Consider the following 14,668-nt stretch of genomic DNA (forward strand, 5'->3'; position numbering starts at 1 on the left):
CCCCAAATCCCCAGTCAAACCAGGCGCTCAAGAAATTACAAAGCTACTTTTAATACTTTGGGGTGAGCCCCACAGGAATAAAAAACACTGGGAAGGGGTAACCCCCTCACCCCCAGGAGTGGCCCAGGGGGAGAGAGGCTACCTGAGGGGAAGGAAGCACAAAAGGGACCCGCTGCAGACTCAGGGCAAAGGGAATGCCATCGGTGCTGGGACCTGTGAGCACTACAGGAGAAAACGCGAGCGTGGTGGGACTGGCTCCAGGCACACAGGCGAAGGGCAAGAGGGTTGGACACGAAGCCACAAAGCTACTTGGGTTCCTCCTTCTTCTCGTTTGCCTTTTTCTGCTTCTGCTGCATGATCTCCGAGTCCCTAGGGGTAGAGATGATGGGGCACTGGGAGGTACCAGAGGGCAAAAAGGACAAGATGCAGGGGGATGAAGGGCACAAAGGATAAGATGGAAGTGGATGGGACAAAATTCAGCGTGTGCCTGCTGTATTCCCACCCTAGGAGAACAAGAGGAAGAGAGCTGAGGCTTAAAAGGCAATCAGTCTCTATCTGGCTGTTGCCTAAGGGGTCAGAAGTCTGGCCACACAGGCCCAAAGCTATTCTTTGCTGAGTACCACACCCAGCAACACCAGTGAGAAGGTTGGGAGAAGGGAGGAGAAACTCAACACCAAAGAGGGCCATAAGTACCGTGCTGTCATAACCACTACCGCATTTGAAATGTGAAGCTCCCTGCCCTTGCCCTTAAGGTCAGACTCGGGGGCACTCAGACATCAACCGAGGGCAGGCACCCGCCCCAGTCCCTTCCTGTCAGGCTGTGCTAACAATTTGGAGGGTGGGGAGGAAATAAAACCCTAGAGGAAGCAATGCACTCTGCCCCTCACTAGTTCAGATGTAAGCCCTGAGGTAGCTCTCTTTCCTGGTACAACCCTTGGTCTAGCCCAGGTCTCACCCGTTCCCTCCCCTCCCCTCCCTGGGGCTACCTCTGCTTGCGGGCGGCAGCAGAAAGCCCGTCATCTCGGCGCTTTCCCTTAACCGAGTCGCTCTGCTTTTTCATATTCTTCTGGCGGGCGAGCTCGCGCTGGTTACCGCCTAAAGAAAGAAGGTAAAAGGTGAGACGCGGGGGGCCTTTATGGCCACACACCGGCGACCCTCTTCCCTCACCAGGACACCAGCAGGGTCCCACCCTCATTCCCCAGCCCCGACACCGACCCATTTCGGGGCCTAAGCTGCTAAGTGGGGCGGGGAATGGGGGGGGGGGGCACTGGTGGCAAGGTGCCACGGGGCAGGTCAAATCGGGAGGTGGAAGGACGGCTCCGAGGAGTCCGCTCAAGGCGTGTTTCGAGTTTCGGGCGGCACCGGGGTCCAGGCTGCTAGTGTGTGGACAGTTTGGATCTGTGTGGGGGATGGGCTGCAATCTGGGGGGCTCTGGGCCTATCACAGGGGCGCAGGGCTTTTCCCCACACCACGGGAGGTCGCGGAAGGCCTCTGCTTGACTGGGGCGAGAGGAGGGGGAGGGGGTTCTCAAGAAGTGGCGGTGGGCAAAAGGCCGATTTCCGGGCTCCGTGTGAGGGTCGCAAAAGAGCCCTGCCAGAAGAAGACCTCGCTGGGGAAGCCAAGAGGAGGTCAATGCCAAGATTCGGCAGTAGTGTTTAGGGTGGACGGGGAGAAAGGGGCGAAAGAGAGAGAGGGCCTCGGTGCTCACGGGTCATGGCGACGGCAGCGGCTCCGGCCTGCCTCCGTTGCGTCCCCTCGTTCTGTCCGACGTTGCAGGCCCCGCCCCCTTCTCCAAGCGTAACGAAGTCGTCCTTTCCTCCCCGCCCCTTCGAGCCCGGGCTCGGCCTCCCATTGGGCAAGGAGAAACACGTGGGGTTGCGGGCCACGCTCCAGCCCGGGCGGATGTGGGGCGGGGGTTCACAGGTCGAATGCGCTGCGTGGGGCGGGGCTTCCTGAGCGAGGCGTTGGGTCGGGCGGGGAGAAAGTAGGCCGGGTCACGTGGACAGGATGGGGGTGGAGGGGTGCGGCTGGCGATGTGGCGTTCCCGCGGGCTCGAGCACGTGACTTGGCAGAGTGACCTCATGCGGAAACGGTTTGGGACGCCGGCAAACTCGCCAGAAGGGTACGGTAGGGGACAGAGGCCGGGTGTTCTTGGGGGCCGAAATGGTTTAGTCTGTTTTGTATTACCAGAACTTTGGGACTAAATTTCGCCCTGTTAGGATTTATCCCCACCAACCACGTATTTAGACATGAATTGTTCACCTATAAGGTAAAATCAGGTAGAAACATAAGTTTCAGAAACCCCCTTCCAGCCACGTTGTACCCTCACCGCAAATCCCTCCAAGAGAAATTAGCAACCACATCCCGTGTGTCCTAAAACTTTGGTCCTATTCGTTTCCCACAAAAATATCAAATGTGAAGATGCAATAGCTTGGAAATGTTGGAGGACCCCCAAATCACAGACTATGGAGTAGGATCAGGGACTAAGATTGGGAAATGCACAGACTGTGTCCATTTCTCCCTCCGGATGTTTCCCCAGTATACTACCTGCACCAGCCACATCTGGTTTGTAAGAGGCAATTGAATAGAGCAGGAAGCTTAGGTTTCCCATTAAATTCACTCTCCTTCCCAACTCCATTAATCTGTCTACAAGACTCCCCAACAGCCCTGAGGAATTCATTGGATAAAGAAATGATTAAGAAATACCACAGGAAAGGAATGTTTGTAAATTTTATTATTTGATTCTCTCCAGTTGGTGCCCATAGCAGAACCAAGTTAAGGCTGGAACTTCCAACTAGCTCCTCTTCCCCAGCACCCCCCCCAACATAGACCTGATGGGAAGGCAATAAACCTCAGTCAATGCCATCTTCATGATTTTTGCCATACCAAAGTATCACTTGAACTACTATTACTTAAGATTGTATCAATCTTAAAGGATATAAGTCAAATTTCATATTCCTTTAGTAAATTTAAAATCAGTTTAACCTGACCACTAATGGAGAGTAACTATAAAAGTCAATACAATGAAAACGAAATGTATTCTCAAATTCTACCAAAGTAAAATCATTGTCAAAGATAGAGTGTGGCCTACCCGCTCTTTTTTTGTTAGTTTACTTATTTTGAGAGAGAGGGAGAGAACCCCAAGCAGGGCCCGTGCTGTGAGCACAGAGCCCAGTGTGGGGCTCAAACCCACAAACTTTGAGGTCATGACCTAAGCTGAAATCAAGAGTTGGGCCCACAACCAACTGAGCCACCCAGGAGCCCCTGCCCTCTCTTTCTTAAAAAAGAGAAATTAACAAGTTTTTGGAGAGGTAACAAAGACTTTGAAACTGAAGCTTTCTCTTGATACAATCAGAGGACTAAATATACTTTTTATATTTTCAGGGGTGCCTGGGTAACTCAATTAAGCATCGGACTTTTTTAAAAACAATTTTTTAATGTTTATTTTACGTTTTGAGAGAGAGCATGGGTGAACTAGCGCGGGGGGTGGGGGGGGGCGGGGCAGGCGGGCCAGAGAGAGAGGGAGACAGAGAATCCCAAGTAAAAGTCGGACACTTAACCGACTGAGCCACCCAGGCACCCCAAGTGTTGTTGTACTCTTGATCTCAGCTCAAGTCTTGATCTCAGGGTCAGGATTTCAAGTCCTATGTTGAGCTCTGCACTGGGCATGGAGCCTACTTAAAAGAAAAAAAACTATATATATAGTTTTTATATTTTTAATATTTAATGCTATGTTTCTATACTACCCCAAATTACTTCTCAGACCGCAAGTAGCATATTATCCCACCCTTTGGTACATACTAAATGTACTCGATCAACATTGATGGCATATGTAACATACAAATCATATAAATCCTGACTCTGCTACTTACTGGATTTGATTTTAGACATTTATGCTTCATAATTCCTTTCTGTGAAAGGAATTCCTTTCCATGCTTCAATTCCTTTCTGCGAAAAATGGGGATAATCTCTACCCCTTAGTGTTGTAAAAGAGATTAATGTAGATATAAAGGGTTTGGCTCCTTATAGGCATTCAGTTAATGTCTCTTCCATCTCCCTTCTTCAAGTCCTAAAACTTTCTCTCCTTTAAATTCCTCTAACCTTTCTGTGGTACTCAGTCTCTGAAATGGCTGCTAATGACCCTCTCTCCTGGTATTTATATCTTTGTGTAGTCCTCTCCCACACTGAATCAGGGTTGGTCTCTGCGACCAATATGGCAGAAGCAATGGTATGTCGCTTCTGATGCTAAATCATAAATGATCATTGTGGCTTCCACTTTCTTTCTCTTGGATCACTGGCTCTGGGGGAAGCCAGCTACCATTTCACGAGAGGCTTGTGTGGTGGAGAACTGAAGCTGCTGGCCAACAGCCAAGGGGGAGGAAAGATACCTCCATTTAAACTCATCACAGAGGGGCACCTGGGTGGCGCAGTCGGTTAAGCGTCCGACTTCAGCCAGGTCACGATCTCGCGGTCTGTGAGTTCGAGCCCCGCGTCAGGCTCTGGGCTGATGGCTCAGAGCCTGGAGCCTGTTTCCGATTCTGTCTCCCTCTCTCTCTGCCCCTCCCCCGTTCATGCTCTGTCTCTCTCTGTCCCAAAAAAAATAAATAAACGTTGAAAAAAAAAATAAACTCATCACAGAGTTGAGAGGGAATAAATTAGACAGAATGAGGACCTATAGCTCTGAAACAGAGAAGGAGCTAAGGCAAGGTTTAGGGACCCCAGATATAAAGTGGGAAGATGAGGAAACTGACTGAAAGGCTGGAGACATCACCTACACAGCTACAACAGCAGTTTGAGCACAGTTCATAAGCAGAATTTGGGCTATCTGGCTTCCCAGCCTCAGGTTCCCAATGGAGCCAAGCCACTTGGGTCCCCTTGCGTGTAAAGAGACCATAGAAACAGCCCCATGGGGAAAATTGAGCCACACTCTGAGTTAAAGAGTATAGGCTGAGGAAGCAAGTTCTCTTTGGCACCTGCTACCTCCTTATCAACTCCAGCAACTCAGGTGATTGAGAGAGTAGAACAACCCTATATCCAGTCTCCTCTTATCAACTCACCCTACCCTTTCCCCATGCCCAAGGGTCTATTTCCAGTCCTTTCAGAGCCTAGACTGGGTTGCCACACATCCAATCTAATTTTTCCAGGAGTTGCCCCCAAAATTTACTCTCTCTTTCAACACATATTCATTGTGTTATGCACCAACTATGTGCAAACTATTGTATTAGTCATTAGGTATACAGTGATAAAAAAAAAAAAAGAAACATATACCTCTACACTCATGGAACATACAGGAAACAGCATCTGTTTATACACACACACACGTATATATGTATATATATCACATATATGCAAATTGTGATAACTGCTTTGAAAGAAAAAAAACACTCTATGCAAGGATGATATTCAAAATACTTAACAGGGTACACAGCATAAGCACTTACCCATCAAAATCTCAATGTAATCTAAATGAAGACTATCTGTAAATAGTTCTACCTGTCCTGATAAGAAATCATAGAACTGCTATTCCTGTAAAGGGAGTGTACCCATAGACCCTGTAGACCTTAACTTTGATTAGGGAAGTGAAGCTAGTGATATTTGAGCTGAGGAAAAAAGATACGGAGTCAGCCAGGCCAAGGGAAGAGAGGCAGAACATATCAGGAGAGGAGACAGCAGGTGTGAAGACCCTAAGGCCCTGCTCCCTCAGGCTAGCCCAGCAAGAGCCACAAGGTTAGGTAATAGGTAAGTCACTAAAGTCTAGTGAGCAGGGTGGTGTGAAACTAGTTCAGGAAATAAGTAGGGCGATGGCATGATCTGAATTACTGTTAATACCACTACCAGCTAACACTAAGTGAGTGATTATTAAGTACATTAAGTGTACTTTTCTTTTTTGAGCCTCACAATAACCCTTTGAGATGTTATCCCCTTTCTACTGATTAAGAAACCTTGGCACAAGCAGGTTAAATAACTTTCCCAAGGAAACTCTGATCATAAAGATCGAGGTTGAGCATCTAACCTAGCCTGTGCCCTTCATCAGCAGGATATAAATTTTGAAGAGATCACTCTATGGGAGGAAAAAGAATTAGAGCAGGTAAATGGAAATGGAGAGACCAGTCAGAAGGCTTCCATAGACGTCTGTAATGCTAGGCTTTATTTGGTAACAGATAACTGAAATGCAGTTGATATCAAATTTTAGCAAAAGGGGGAATTTATTGGATTACATAACCAAACTGGGGAAAGGGGTAAGGTGTGGCTGACTATAAGATAAACTAAAACCAGTAACAGGGAATGCCTCCATGTCTCTTACCTCTGTTTTATCTTCTCAGACCCATATCCTTTGACAGGACAGGAAATGGCCACCCATGGTACCTGCCCTCACATCTCACAGCTTGCCTAAGAGAGAAGGTCTTTAGTTTTTAAAGTCCCAGGATAGAGCTCTGATGGACCAGGTGTCCCTTGTGGTAGGGAGGTACATGTGGGGCAGGGTATAATGAGAGCAGCCCCACCAGAAACAAATCATTAGTATGGGGAAAGAACAGATTTATCAAAGGAAGGGTGTTTGTTCCCCCTAAAAGGAAAATGCTAGACAGACAAAACAAAAGATGTCCATTACATGAAGGAAGAGAAGATAGCTACTTGAGCTGAAATGCTGGCATCAGAAATGGCAAAGTGTGCAGCTTCAAAATGTATTTTGGAGACTCAGTGAGAGAGAAAGATACTGTTTACTCCTGAATTCATTCAGTTATTCATCACATATTAAGTGTACATCTATTATGTGCCAGAAACTTCTAGGCACTTAGTATATGGTTATTAACAAAACAGACTTGGTCTCTGATCTCATGAAATTAACACTTTATTAGAGAAGATTGACAATTCACAAGTAAAAATTTATATAAAATTATAACTTGTGTTAAGTGCTAAAAGAGAAAAAAAGGTTCAAGGATGAAATTTAAAGGGAGAGATCCAATTCTGTGGTGACATTTAAACTGAGGCCTGGAGCCAGTTGTAGGAAAAATAGAAGAGGGCTTCAGCAGTGTGGTTGAATCCCTAACATTTTTTACATCCCTCCTTTCTCAAGGAAAAGCAGTGAAGCTTTAGGAAATTTCCCCCTCCTCCCTATATTCCAAGAGCAGTCCAGAATGGCTACTTCAAAGTAAACTCATCCCTTTTAGTATTGATTGGCTTAGGAACCCAGACCAAGCCACTGTTTGCATAGTATTCACCCAGTGACTGTTATTTGTTCAGGAGTTAGCATGTGACCTAATTTGGGCTGATCAGCCCAAAGGGAAGGGCTTTTTTTTGTTCTATTGTGAGGGGAAGGACAGTGTACTGTCTAACTGACTTGAACTGAAGAAGCACAGATCCCCTACTGCTCCTCGTATGTAAGACCTTGAAGGGCCAGCCTTAGGTTGGAACAAAGTGAATGGTAGAAGGAATCTTGGTTTTTGATGATGTCCTTGGTTGGCTTGATATGTCAACTGTAACATCTGTTTTACCTCTGAGCTTCTTGCTATGGGGAACCACCATATTTTTTCGTATAAGCTGTGTTAAGTCAGATTTCTGTTACTTCAACCACATACATGTTAATCAATACACAAACAACAGAAACAGCATATGCTTAGGCCCTGAGGTGGGGAAAAGTTTGGATAATTAGCTGAAGATAAGAAGTCACATAATGACATGATCCAATCAGATTCTTAAAGTGCAATCAGCCCTGACCATGCATACCAAGTTTCCAGTCAGCTTTCTAGTGCCTTTCTTGTAGAGATGAGTGGATATACAAGGATCATCAAGGATTGGAGAAAACATTCAATATAAAAACAGGACAAGACAAAACAGAAAATAAGGTCTCAGAGGATACAGAAACAATTGTATGTACAAAAGACAATGGGAAGGGAACTTGAATTAGTATCCTTTTTAAAAAAAAATTTTTTTTTAATGTTTATTTATTTTTTGAGACAGAGACAGAGCATGAGCGGGGGAGGGTCAGAGAGAGAGGGAGACACAGAATCCGAAGCAGAGTCCAGGCTCTGAGCTGTCAGCACAGAGCCTGACATGGGGCTCGAACCCACAGACCGCGAGATCATGACCTAAGCAGAAGTCAGAAGCTCAACCGACTGAGCCACCCAGATGCCCCTGAATTAGTATCCTTAAAGATGAAGAGAATATTGAACAAAAACGGGGGCTATAAAAAACATTCAGAGAAAAATAAAGAGCTTTTAGACATTAAAAATATGATAGCTGAGATTAAAAAAATAGAAGAGTTGGGGGCGCCTGGGTGGCTCAGTTGGTTGAGCGTCCAACTTTGGCTCAGGTCATGCTCTCACGGTTTGTGGGTTCGAGCCCCGCATCGGGCTCTGTGCTGACAGCTCAGAGCCTCTGTGCTGACAGCTCAGAGCCTGGAGCCTGTTTCAAATTCTTTGTCTCCCTCTTTCTCTGCCCCTCCCCCACTCGTGCTCTGTCTCCCTCTGTCTCAAAACTAAATAAACATTTAAAAAATTTAAAAAAAAATAGAAGAGTTGGAAGGTAAAAGTTGCAAAAATTCTAGAAATTTGGACAAAGGTGCCTGGGTCGTTCAGTTAAGCATCCAACTTCGGCTCAAGTCACGATCTCACGGTTTGTGGGTTCGAGCCCCCCATTGGGCTCCATGCTGACAGCGTGGAGCCTGCTTCAGATTCTGTGTCTCCCTCTCTCTCTCTCTTCCCCTCCCCCCACTCATGCTCTGTCTGTCTCTCTCCCTCAAAAATAAATAAACATTAAAAAAATTGTTTTAGCAAAAGTAAAAGGTAACCAACAGAATGGGAGAAGATATTTGCAAATGACATATCAGATAAAGGGTTAGTATCCAAAATCTATAAAGAACTTATCAAACTCAACACCCAAAACACAAATAATCCAGTGAAGAAATGGGCAAAAGACAGGAATAGACACTTCTCCAAAGAAGACATCCAGATGGCCAACCAACACATGAAAAAATGCTCAACATCACTCATCATCAGAGAAATACAAATCAAAACCACAATGAGATACAACCTTACACCTGTCAGAATGGCTAACATTAACAACTCAGACAACAACAGATTTGGCGAGGATGTGGAGAAATAGGATCTCTTTTGCATTGTTGGTGGGAATGCAAACTGGTGCAGCTACTCTGGAAAACAGTATGGAGGTTCCTCAAAAAACTAAAAATAGAACTACCCTACGACCCAGCAATTGCACTACTAGGCATTTATCCACGGAATTCAGGTGTGCTGTTTCAAAGGGACACATGCACCCTCATGTTTATAGTATCACTATCAACAATAGCCAAAGAATGGAAGGAGCCCAAATGTCCATCGATGGATGAATGGATAAAGAAAATGTGGTATATATATATATATACAATGGCATATAACTCGGCAACTAAAAAGAATGAAATCTTGCCTTTTGGAACTATGTGGATGGAACTGGAGGATGTTACGCTAAGTGAAATTAGAGAAAGACAAAAGTCATATGACTTCACTCATATGAGGACTTTGAGAGACAAAACAGATGAACATAAGGGAAGGGAAACAAAAATAATATAAAAACAGGGAGGGGGACAAAACAGAAGAGACTCATAAGTGGAGAACAAACTGAGGGTTACTGCAGGGTTTGTGGGAGGGAGGATGGGCTAAATGGGTAAGGGGTACTAAGGAATCTACTCCTGAAATCATTGTTGCACTATATGTTAACTAATTTGGATGTAAATTCAAAAAAAAATTTAAATAAAAAAAGTTTTTTTAAGTTACCTTCATTTTTAAAAATTCTTTTTTCTTTTTGCTGCTCTGTCTGGGTGAGTTCTATTGCTTTGCATTTTAGCTCATTGACCCAACCTTCAGCTTTATCCAGTCTGCTCTGAACCCCTCTAGTGTATTTTTTAGTTCAATCATAGTACTCTTCAGCCCTGTAACTTCTGTTTGGAACTTTTTTTTAATCTTTTTTTTTTCTGGTTTTATTGAGATGTAGTTGACATATCCAAATCTTTCCTTCTTTCTATTTATTTTATTTTTTATAAATTTTTTAACATTTATTTATTATTGAGAGACAGAGCATGAGCATGCGAGGGATAGAGAGAGGGGGAGACACAGAATCTGAAGCAGGTTCCAGGCTCTGAGCTAGCATGAGCATGCGAGGGATAGAGAGAGGGGGAGACACAGAATCTGAAGCAGGTTCCAGGCTCTGAGCTAGCATGAGCATGCGAGGGATAGAGAGAGGGGGAGACACAGAATCTGAACCAGGTTCCAGGCTCTGAGCTGTCAGCACAGAGCCCGAGGAGGGACTCAAACTCACAAACCGCGAGATCATGAGCTGAGCCAAAGTTGGACGCTTTACCGACTGAGCCACCCAGGCGCCCCTCTTCTTCTTTTTAAAGTAAGCTCTGTGCCCAATATGGGGCTCAAACTTATGACTTTGAGATCAAGAGTTGTATGCTCTACTGACTGAGCCAGCCAAACATCCATATTTGGAACTTTCTTATATTTTCTGTCTCTTCATTGAGAACCTCTGTGTGGATAAACTGTGTTTATCCATTCTTCCCCCAAGTTCAGTGAGCATCTTTATGGCCACGACTTAACACTCTTTCTCAGGTCGATTGCTTATCTCGGTTTCATTAATGTCTTTTTCTAATGTTTTGTTTTGTTCTTTCATTTGGAACATATTCCTGTCTCATTTTGACTGTTTGTTTCTCTGTATTAGGCAAATCACCTATCTCTCCCAGTCTTGAAGGAATAGCCTTGTGTAGGAGATGTCATGTGGAACCCAGAAGCATAATCCCCTCTGACCACCAGAATGATGTGTATCTGCAGCATGCAGGTAGATGGGGCTGGTGCCCTGCTGTGATGCACAGCTGTCTGTGGCATGGGGTGGGCAGGATTGACATCTGGCTTGACCATGATGCACAGCTGCACTGGGTGTGCACGAGTGATCCCGTGTGATTTTTTTAAAACTAAAAAGATGTTTTAACTGTGGAAAAATATATATAACTGAATTTAACATCTTCACTATCTGTAAGTGTACAGTTTGGTAGTGTTAAGTACATTTACATTGCTATGCACCCAAACTCCAGCACTCTTCTTTTTTCTTTTTAATTTTTTTAATGTTTATTTATTTTTGAGAGAGAGAGAGAGAGAGAGACAGAGCATGAGCAGGGGAAGGGCAGAGAGAGAGGGAGACACAGAATCCAGGCTCTGAGCTGTCAGCACAGAGCCCAACGCGGGGCTCGAACCCACAAACTGCAAGATCATGACCTGAGCCAAAGTCAGACATTTAACTGACTGAGCCACCCGGGTGCCCCAGAACTCTTTTCATCTTGCAAAACTGAAACTCTGTACTTATTGAACAACTCCCCATTTTTCCCTCCTTCTAGTCACTTGTAACCACCTTTTCTGTTTTTATCAATTTGACTACTCTAGATACCTCATAAGTGGAATCATACATATGCATCTTTTTTGTGAGTGACTTATTTCACTTAGAATAATGTCCTCAAGGTTTATCTATGTTGTAGCATGTGTCAGGATTTCTTTCCTTTTTTTTTTTTTTAATGTTTACTTATTTTTGACAGAGAAAGAGAGTGGTGAGAGCCAGGGAGGGGCAGAGAGAGAGGGAGACAGAGAGAGCTGACAGCACAGAGCCCAAACTCACAAACTGTGAGATCATGACCTGAGCTGAAATCAGACGTTTAACTGACTGAGCCACCCAGGTGCCCCAAGAATTTCTTTCCTTTTTAAGGCTGAATAAGATTCTATTTTATGTATATACCACATTTTCCTTGTCTGTTCATCTGTCAGTGGACACTTTGGTTGCTTCTACCTTTTGGCTATTGTGAATTAATGCTGTTATGAAAATGAGTGTACAATATCATGGGTGTATTTTCTAAAATGTACTTAAAAATATTATTCTTAGAAGCCATTTTTAGTCTTTACTAGACTTCCATCGCACATAAGAATCCCAGTGAGTGGTCTGACTCAGCTCAGCTGTGTCTAGAGCCTGTGTTTTTTCCACACTCATAAAGTCATGCCACATCAGCAGCCCATACTCTTGTACATCAGGAGTTTCTGCATTAAGGTATATGGAAGAGGGGGAAGAAGACATTTTCCAAATGTGCATGTAGCTCTGTTTCTATAGTCATTGTTTTAGTTTTCATCCTTCCTTACCCCCCATTCTTCTCATTACCACATGCTTTGGACTTGGGGATCCTGTTCAATGGACACAGGTATATTTCTCTCCTTCTTACCGGTTTTCTGGGCCTACAGCCCTCTGACTCTGGACTGTCACTCTGCACTGAGAGGACTCACTTTACTGAGAATCATATGTTCTCCCAGGGTACAGACATTGCTGTATGGAGGGTATACTTTAATAGATGACCCCAGCACAAGACCTTGAAACCTTTGTTTGAGTCTAACAAGAGGAGGGCCATACATATTTTCCAGCAGGGTAGCAAGAAGTAATCTAGACTATATATTAGCTCTTTGCCTTTGAACTTCTGCCCAAAGTGCTGAGGGAGAACTGGAAAGGGAACACTTGAAGGGAATAGATAAATTGATTGCTACAGTAGAGATGGTTGACAGGACTGTGGAGTAGTTGAGAGTTTCAGTAAGCAAGGAGTAGGCTAGAAGAAGTGGGAAGCAGAGAAGAAAATTGGAATTGGAAGGTGTTGTAGACTATCAGAGAAACTTTCTTATCCTCCCAGTGTCTCTCAAAGTAGAGAAGAAATAGAATTTACATATGAATAAAGCAAATGCAACTCAGCTGAACCAAGAGAGAAACAGAGGTATCTGGAGGAGGTGCTGTTCTGAGAACCTGGCTTTATAAGATGTTCATAGAGGTAGGTCGGACAGAGAGGATGTGTTCTGTGGAGGCAAGAAGCCATTAAGGAGCACCAGTGTTTGGGAATGAGACATTATCACCCAAACCAGGAGAAGCTCAAGGTGAAAGTGAAAAGTACCTCAGCTCCCCTCCTCAGGCATTTCCTCTCCATATTTAGTGGCTTTTCCAGAATGGAGACCTCAATTGGTCCTGGGTCTCCCAGAAGTTAGAACCCACTTCCAATGCCAAGCTACCTTCCCTATGGGGATAACTTTAGCAAAGCTCTTTATGGATTCTTCTCCTTTCCTATGTATCCTAGTCTATGGATATGCTTCTGGAGGTTCTTCTTTTTTTCTTTCCTGTCAACACTTCTCTCAATCCAGACTTATTGCTCACTGGGAGGGGACATAGGTGGGGGAGATGCCCTTCTGACAGTTAGTGACATGTAAATGAAGAGTTCCAAAGAGATCAGTACCTAGACTCCTTCTCTCTCCTCCTAGGCTATTTCATTTGAAACCATGGTTGGGCTTTTTTTTAACATAGTATTTATTTGTTTTTATGGAAGTTATACATGAACATGCAAGTTCTATACAAGACATAATGAAGAATAGAACTGTTATCCCACTCATTTTCCGGCAGCTTAAAGGAGATTACAACTCATTTAGCTGTTTCTTCTGTCATTTGTTGCTTTTTCTAAATATCATGCCATTTCTGGATTTTTAACTTTCCAATATTAGCCGCTGACTTCTATTTAATATTTATTTATTTATTTATTTATTTATTTATTTATTTATTTATTTATTGAGAGTGTGGGGCACAAGTGAATGAGGAACAGAGAGAGAGAGGAAGAGAGGGAAAAAGAAGTAGGGATCACCCGAAGCAGGGTTTGTGCTCACCCAATGAGAGATTCTAGCTCACCTGATGTAGGGCTTGAGCTCACCAGATATGGGACTCAAACTCAAAAACTGTGAGATCACCACATGAGCCAAAGTCAGATATTTAACTGACTGAGCCACCCAGGCGTCCCCTGATGTCTATTTTAAAAATGAAGACTTAACTCTCTCATCCTTTGCATAAATATGCATGTAAACTTTCTCTATCCTCCTAATGTAGTGTTATTTTAGTTAGGTCAAAATTGAATGTTTACATTTTATGAGTAAATTTTATTTACAGGCTGTTAAAGTATACTGTATATTTACAGTATACTGTTAACATTTCCTTTCTTGTGTGCTTCCCCTCAAAATTAATAATCTGTTTATATTTTTACTTGTTTATGTACTTATTATCAATTCTCATACTGTCTTCTAGAAGTAGAAATCTCTCAATATATTTAAAAACAATCAGATAATTTATCAGTTTCCATTTTTTTTCTTATATATATGCCTCCAGAGCCTTTCATTGCTCTCTAAGCTGTTGCAAAGAAATCTTCCTGGAATTTCCCTTCACCAACAGTCTGAAGATTCCCTTCACTTATCTCTGTTGGATATTCTTTTCCTGGATCCTATGACTTTTTTTCTTGGTTTACTCCTCATTTTGGTAGAGTATGTCTTCAGTATCTTGCTGAAAAGGGTGCATGGTATATAAGTATTTTTAGACTCTGTCTTTATTCTAGTCTTATACTTAGTTGATAGCTTGGCTGGGTAAAAAAATCTATGTTGTTATTTTTCTTTAAATATTTGGTAACACTGCTCCATTGTCTTCTGGCTTCCAGTGTTTCTGCTGACAAGTCTGAGATCAATCTTATTCTTCATCCTTTCTGTGTGATCTATGTTGTGTCTTAGAAGTCTTTAGGATTTTCTTTTTAACTCTAGTGTTCCAATATGTGGTGGTGTAGATCTGTTCTTAT

At 43.6% G+C, this 14,668-nt stretch overlaps 1 protein-coding gene across 3 annotated transcripts; it reads right to left on the reverse strand.

The window, feature by feature from the left end:
* Window positions 1-31: 31 nt before the first annotated feature.
* Window positions 32-1,831, reverse strand: SERF2 (small EDRK-rich factor 2). 3 transcript variants are annotated; one of them, XM_043555566.1, is made up of 3 exons: window positions 1,709-1,831; window positions 987-1,095; window positions 32-392 (listed from the first exon to the last, which is right to left on the reverse strand). In XM_043555566.1, the coding sequence occupies exons 1-3, from the start codon at window positions 1,713-1,715 to the stop codon at window positions 107-109; spliced, it is 402 nt and encodes a 133-aa protein (XP_043411501.1). In that variant the 5' UTR covers window positions 1,716-1,831; the 3' UTR covers window positions 32-106. The 3 variants fall into 3 exon arrangements, with proteins under 3 accessions (XP_043411501.1, XP_043411503.1, XP_043411502.1); XM_043555568.1 differs by having other exon boundaries at window positions 32-369; window positions 1,709-1,830; XM_043555567.1 differs by lacking the exon at window positions 1,709-1,831 and having other exon boundaries at window positions 32-369.
* Window positions 1,832-14,668: the final 12,837 nt, after the last annotated feature.

Source organism: Prionailurus bengalensis, chromosome B3 (assembly GCF_016509475.1).
Source record: "Prionailurus bengalensis isolate Pbe53 chromosome B3, Fcat_Pben_1.1_paternal_pri, whole genome shotgun sequence".
NCBI classification, from domain to species: Eukaryota; Metazoa; Chordata; class Mammalia; order Carnivora; family Felidae; genus Prionailurus; species Prionailurus bengalensis.